Below are 7386 nucleotides of genomic sequence, written 5' to 3'. Positions count from 1 at the left end.
ATGTACAGTGGAGAGTTTGAAAAAAGTCCTATAAAATGCACAGTAGTTCTGACTCCATTTATGTATAATTTTAGATTAGCTGAACAGCTGAATGTACACAGAAAAATAACTGGAGGTCAATGTATACTGGAGTTTCCTGGTGGATATCCTCATGCAGTTTCTCTGACAGATGGTGAGGTGTAAAATAGCCATGCATTTTAAAATACTGTCGATTAATGAACTATGGCAAAATCTTAGCAACTACTTTGATTTTCATAAAATGAATCAGATTTTTTTTAAAAAAATTTTGTAGTTTGAATGTTCTAATAGAGGATATTCAATGTTTTGTAGCTAGATTTGGAATTTATTTCACGAATCGAACAGGATTTGATGCATTCTGTTTTTATTTGTGTGATATGAGTAAATATATTTTTAAAATGTGATGTTCCCATATGATAGCATTTGGAGAAAGTTGAAATTTCTTAAATGCAAGTCAAACTCCAACGTCAAAAATTAAAAAATGTTGTAACCCGTAGAGGACTTTTTCTCAATGACAGTGGCAGATCCAGGAATTTCGTAACAGGTGGGATGGGGGGGGGGGAGTCCGGAGGGCTGCACTGCAGGAATCAATGCTAACTAAACATAGTTGCCAGCAGGACTAGCAAGTTCTTATTTCTACTGCAACCCTCTTCATGTATTAGTTGTCCAGCAGCCAGAGGCTGCTGGCCGAGTCACGAAACGACAATGTTGACAAATTCTTACAAATAAGAGATATTTTTTCCTTCATTTTAGGATAATGGACATATAAATTTTATAAACAAAAAAATTCAAAGGGGGGGGGGGGGGGGGGTGGGGCATGCCCGGTGCGCCGGCCCTGGATCCGCCTTCCAATGAATATATCTTTAGAATATACAAATCCAAACATTAACCATTAAAAAGTTATGGTGAAGGATTAATTTCTTTTTTTTACAAAAATGTGGTCCAAACTTAGATGTCAAGGTCAAAGGGTCAAATTAAAGATACCCATGGGAAGACCTTGTCATAAGAAATAGTTACATATCTGTCAAATATTAAAGCCCTAGCACCACTATAATAAGTTATGGTCAAGGTTAAATTTCTTCAAGAGTAGATCCAACTCCATTGTAAGAATCAAAAGTTCTAAATTGTTGATATCCAAATTTAAGAAGGCCTTATCTTGTCATATAGGAATACCCCTGTATAATATGATGACCCTTGCACTGACTGCGTAAAGTTATATTAAATGTTTGAGTTTTTTTTTAAAAATGGGTCAAATTCCTAGGTCAAAGGTACCCCTGTTCATTACCTTTTGATTTCACATTTGTCTATGTCATTTCTTAATGGAGTAACAAAGATTATATCTATGACATCTTTGAATGGGTATGAAATGCTATTGCTCAGTCATTTTGAGAATGAAAATTTTACAAATAGGAAATTTAGACCTACTTGAGAAAGAGCAGCTTATGTGAATAAATAAATGTACCACTCATAGCTACTATTCACACAAAGTTTATGTTGTGAGTTCAATTCTTAATAAGCTGGAAGTCCACTTTTACTTGTGAATTCTAAGCACTTCAAGTTACTCTTTCATGAAATATATGGAGATAACAAACACTATACAAAATCATAGAGATTCAAGATTTTTTGAGACTTAAAACTGTATTCACTATTTTATACATTAGTGTAGAGATTTAGCGGTGAACAATGTAAGCAATATAAACAATATAAATATTATAATGTTATGACCCCATTTTAGCAGTAGTATTTGTTTATTGATTTATTTATTGTTGACATTGTTTAAATATTGAATGCAAATATTTATGGGAATAATAATGGTTAATAATTATTCCTGAGATATATGGGAGATTCATATTTGTCATATGTATTGACATTTACTTTAGTGCAGTACTGTACTAAAGTAAATGTCAATACATATGACAAATATAAATCTCCCATATATCTCAGGAATAATTATTATACAAATATGGACTCAATGTAGGTCAATATGCATTTACAATGACCCAGGATGACAGATATTGACCGAAGATACATGTAGTATATCGACCGAGGGCGCTAGCCCGAGGTCGATATACTTCATGTATCTGAGGTCAATATCTGTCATCCTGGGTCATTATAAATGCATATTGACCGTGCATTGAGTCCATATTTATTATATTATATAAATAATAATTTCCCAAATTTATTAGTGCAGTGTATATCATCCTATTATTTACAGAGATAGTATTAACCATAAATAAGTTGAATGTAAATGTTTCAGAATTCATTGAATATTACTCAGAGGAAATTGTTTCTGCAATAAATTTCCCATATCATAATAATGACACAAGATATCTATCTCCGAATAACCGCGACACAGAGTAACCCCTCCCCCAGATTGAGAATCGCTCTCGTTTACACTTGCAGACGAAATGCACTGACAAAATAGATATCCTATGTCTTCTAAGAACAGATACAATCTTACATGGCATGCTTGTCAATATTTTCTTTAGTCTTCGTAATCGCGTAAACAGCGTTAAAACTCTGCTCGCCGAGTTGAAATGTCGAACTCAATCATGAAATGGTATGCGCGTACTATTCCCGAAAAATATTCACAAATATCCTAGTAATTGTTTTGTATTATCAGTCTCAAGTTCTGTATATGTTTTAAATTTTCCTCATCTACAACTTGCGAACTTCCATGTTTGTCTAAAGCGAAAGTGAAAACGAGGCAGCTCGTGCGAGTCATTATTCGCTTTCAGCGGTCGTTATTAAAAAATAAGTACTTCGTATTGACCAATCAGATTACCGGATTTCACAAAGTTATATAATATTAACCATTATTATTCCCATAAATATTTGCATTCAATATTTAAACAATGTCAACAATAAATAAATCAATAAACAAATACTACTGCTAAAATGGGGTCATAACAATAATGAAATGGTTAATATTCAAGTGCACAGGCATTTGAAACATACATTTTATTTTTTTTAAGTTCTCAATAAATATCAAGATCTGAAATTTCTTTCTTTCTTGTCTGAGAAGTCAGGCTTGACCTTAATATATGAGCCTAAACTGTTGTCTAGCTTCAAATTTAACCTTTCTCTTTAAAAAGATTTTGAACATGGACCAATTTCCGTCTCTTAAAGCATTATGGTCTTTCGTACCCCTGTTTTTGTTGATTGATTACTTTTTTAGATTGGAATCATACAATCCTACAATTGTTGAGGTTCATCGAGTTCACTGGAATGGTCAGTATTAATCCTTGGCCAGAAGACAATGCCTCTTTTATAGACTATCATATAATATTTGATAGCTTGTATGTTTTCATTGGATCATTAAAATTGGTAGTTGACCAATCGTTCTACCTGGAAGAAAATATAAAAAAGTCTCTCACAGTGTTAGCTACATTAGATTACGTGGGTAAAACTTCATATTGTGAATCGAAAATACTTCAGTCTAGGGGTATTGATAAAGAAGTGGTCAAATACTCACATCAAAGCGTAAGGGTGGATCCAAAAACAAGACAACCATTGGAGTTTCCATCTTTTTGGAGGGAAAAGTACAAAAAATATGCCACAGGATTGCCATTCATTATGAAAAAAATAACTAGGCCAGAAATCTGTGTTATAGAGTACCATTATAAGATTCAAACTTGTGATATAGATGAACAGAACCATACAAATAATCTTGCTTATCTAAGAATTTGCTTTGAGAGCTGCAAAAGAGGGGCCATGAAAAGAAGGTATAAATGCTTTTCACCTGAAATGTTTAAAAATGGATTAAAGGAACTCCAAATAAGATACGAAAACGAGGCTCTTTTGGGTGAGGAGATCATAGTTTATGTTTGGGAAGCAACAGGAAGAATTGATCAACTGTTCTTCGAAATTGTTAAAGGTTTGGATGTGTGCATTCAAGCAAGCATAACATTTCATGAAACACCAATAAACAATCCAACTGAGGTAGTAAACAAATGTAACTTATGATGAGAATATGTCATATTTATTGTATTGTAATTCTTTTACATTAAAGTAATGAAAAAATCTTCAATGAGTTATGTCTGTTTAACATTTCACGATTTTAAATCTTTAGAGCCATTGAATGAAATGCAGGTATATGGAGACAAAGAACAGCTTGAATACTGTTCTTATTCTTAAAAGTCCATTTAACAATACGAAATAGGAGCAGAGCAAACACGGGCCTCCAAAATATCAGAGGTGGGATCAGGTTCCATGGAGGAGTAATGAAAAAATCTTCAATGAGTTATGTCTGTTTAACATTTCACGATTTTAAATCTTTAGAGGCATTGAATGAAATGCCGGTATATGGAGATAAAGAACAGCTTGAATACTGTTCTTATTCTTAAAAGTCCATTTAACAATACAAAATAGGAGCAGAGCAAACACGGGCCTCCAAAAGAGGTGGGCTCAGGTTCCATGGAGGAGTGAGCATCCACTGCTGACCGGTCACACCTGCCGCATGCTCCTTTTCATGATCGGGAAATAACGGAAAAATCAGTAGACAATTCAATGTGTATATAATGGCTCAACAATTAGCATGAAAAACGACAATCAGCATTTTATATAATGATAAATGTATTTGCCTACAAGGTCATTGTATCGAATATAAAATTTACGCAATTAAACGAGACTGCTGATATTCTTGTTACAGCAACTTGTTCGTCAATAACTGACTTCTTCTTAAAAATTGTTCATATGCAGAGCATACTCTTGCATATCAAATCAACTAAGAGATCAAACACCTTATGCAGGTGATTAAGGTATATTGCTGCATAAATAAGGCAAGTTCACGATTGAAAGTTAAAGTCACCTCGTTTTTCATAAAACTTGGTTGTTACATTAGGTTAGCGCGCCGGCCCTGGATCCGCTTTTGAATGAATATATCTTTAGAATACACAAATCCAAACATTAACCATTAAAAAGTTATGATGAAGGGTTAATTTCTTCTTTTTTTAAAAAAATGTGGTCCAAACTTAGATGTCAAGGTCAAAGGGTCAAATTAAAGATACATGTACCCATTAGAAGACCTCGTCATAAGAAATAGTTACATATATGTAAAATATTAAGGCCTTAGCACCACTGTAAAAAGTTATGGTCTAGGTTAAATTTCTTCGAGAGTAGATCCAGCTCCATTGTAAGAATCAAAAGTTCTAAATTGTTGATATCCAAATGTAGGAAGGCCTTATCTTGTCATCTAGGAATACACCTTTATAATATGATGACCCTTGCACTGACTGCTTAAAGTTATATTAAATGCTTGAGTTTCGTTTTTTTTTTGAACGGGTCAAATTCCAAGGTCAAATGTAACCCTGTTCATTACCTTTGATTTCACCTTTGTCTATGTCATTTCTTAATGGAGTGTGAAAGGTTGTATATGACGTCGTTGAATGGGTATGAAACGCTGTTGCTCAGTCATTTTGAGAATGAAAATTGTACAAATAGGAAGTTAAGACGTACCTGAGAAAAAGCAGCTTATGTAAATAAATAAATGTACCACGCATAGCTATTATTCGCGCACACTTTATGTTGTGAGTTCAATTCTTAATAACCTGGAAGACCACTTTTACTTGTGAATTATAAGCACTTCAATATCTTTCATGAAATATATGGAGATAACTAACACTATTCAAAATCATGGAGTTTCAGGATTTTTTTTAGTTTTAACACTGTTCACTATTTCATACATGAGTGTAGAGATTTAGCGGTGAACAATGCAAGCAACATAAACAAAATAAATATTATAATGAAATTTTTAATACTCAAGTGCACGGGCATTTGATATTTATGTAGAACTTTTTTTTTTAAAAATCATATGCATTTTTTTTTTAAAGTTCTAGATAAATATCAAGATCTGAAATTGATTTCTTTTTTGTCTGAGTAGTAAGGCTTGACCTTAATATACGAGCCTAAACTGTTGTCTGGCTTCAAATTTAACCTTCCTTTTAAAAAAAAAAGATTGAATACGAGGGACGTTCAATAAATAATGTCATGGGATTCGGAAAAAACAAAAAAAGTTTTTTTTCTATGTCTTCATGAATTAACTAAAATATTCTCTTTTGATTAAAATGCATGTCCGTAACATTTTTATTCAATTTTTAATTGTTTTTAGAACTCATTTTTTGAGCATGACCCTTCGTATACTGGGATATGGCATACCCTATGATTTGCTGTACTTGGTTTTTTAGCTCTACTGGTCAGAGACCAGAAGAGCTTATGCGATAGTAATGCGTCCGGCGTCCGTCCGTCTGTCTGTCTGTCTGTCTGTTCGTCTGTCTGTAAACAATTTTTAAAAACGCTACTCCTCCTACAATTTTAGTCTGATTTCAATATTAATTTCACACAATGTAGACTAATTCTTTTAAATAGTGGAATTCATCGGTTTTTGATTTCGATGAACGGTGTTGCCATGGTTACTAAAAATAGAATTTTCTGTGAAATTCCTTTAAAACGCTACTCCTTCTACAATTTTGGTACTGATTTCAATATAACTTGGCACACAAGTAGACTAAAAACTAATATTTTCATAGAATAGTGCATCGGTTTTTGATTTCGGTGAACGTTGTTGCCATGGTTACTAAAAATAGAATTTTCTGTGAAATTCCTTTAAAACGCTACTTTCTACAATTTTGGTCTGATTTCAATATAACTTGGCACACAAGTAGACTACACTAAGATACATAGAATAGTGCATCGGTTTTTGATTACGGTGAACGGTGTTGCCATGGTTACTAAAAATAGAATTTTCTGTGTAATTCCTTTAAAACACTACTTCTACAGTTTTGGTCTGATTTCAAAATAAATTGGCACACAAGTAGACTACACAAAGATACATAAAATAGTGCATCGGTTTTTGATTTTGGTGAATTTTGTTGCCATGGTTACTAAAAATAGAATTTTGTAAAATTCCTTTAAAACACAACTCCATCTACAGTTTTGGTCTGATTTCAATATTACTTGGCACACAAGTAGACTACACTAAGATACATAGAATAGTGCATCGGTTTTTAATTTAGATGAACGGTGTTGCCATGGTTAGTGAAAATAGAATTTTCTGTGAAATTCCTTTAAAACGCTACTCCTTCTACAATTTTGGTCTGATTTCAATATAACTTGTCACAAAAGTAGACTACACTAAGATACATAGAATAGTGCATCGGTTTTTGATTTCGATAAACGGTGTTGCCATGGTTACTAAAAATAGAATTTTCAATGAAATTCCTTTAAAATGCTACTCCTTCTACAGTTTTGGTCCGATTTCAATATAACTTGGCACACAAGTAGACTACACTAAGATACATAGAATAGTGCATCGGTTTTTGGTTTCGATGAACGGTGTTATCAGAATTACTAAAAATAGAATTTTCTGTG

General features: G+C 33.0%; 1 protein-coding gene across 1 annotated transcript; it reads left to right on the top strand.

Moving 5' to 3' along the window:
- LOC134237802 (uncharacterized) lies at nucleotides 1-4037 on the top strand. Its single transcript, XM_062719946.1, has 2 exons — nucleotides 1-172; nucleotides 3197-4037. The coding sequence occupies exons 1-2, from the start codon at nucleotides 1-3 to the stop codon at nucleotides 3982-3984; spliced, it is 960 nt and encodes a 319-aa protein (XP_062575930.1). The 3' UTR covers nucleotides 3985-4037.
- The last annotated feature ends 3349 nt before the right edge of the window (nucleotides 4038-7386 follow it).

Source organism: Saccostrea cucullata, unplaced genomic scaffold (assembly GCF_032062105.1).
Source record: "Saccostrea cucullata isolate Sc308-1 unplaced genomic scaffold, CSIRO_AGI_Scuc_v1 ctg454, whole genome shotgun sequence".
NCBI classification, from domain to species: Eukaryota; Metazoa; Mollusca; class Bivalvia; order Ostreida; family Ostreidae; genus Saccostrea; species Saccostrea cuccullata.
The sequence above is the reverse complement of the archived record's forward strand: the minus strand, read 5'-3'. Positions and strand labels throughout refer to the sequence as shown.

Coding starts and splice junctions, on each gene's coding strand:
- LOC134237802 (XM_062719946.1), top strand. CDS start 1: ATGTACAGTGGAGAGTTTGAAAAAAGTCCTATAAAATGCACAGTAGTT. Junction 173..3,196: donor TGCAGTTTCTCTGACAGATG/GTGAGGTGTAAA, acceptor TTACTTTTTTAG/ATTGGAATCATACAATCCTA.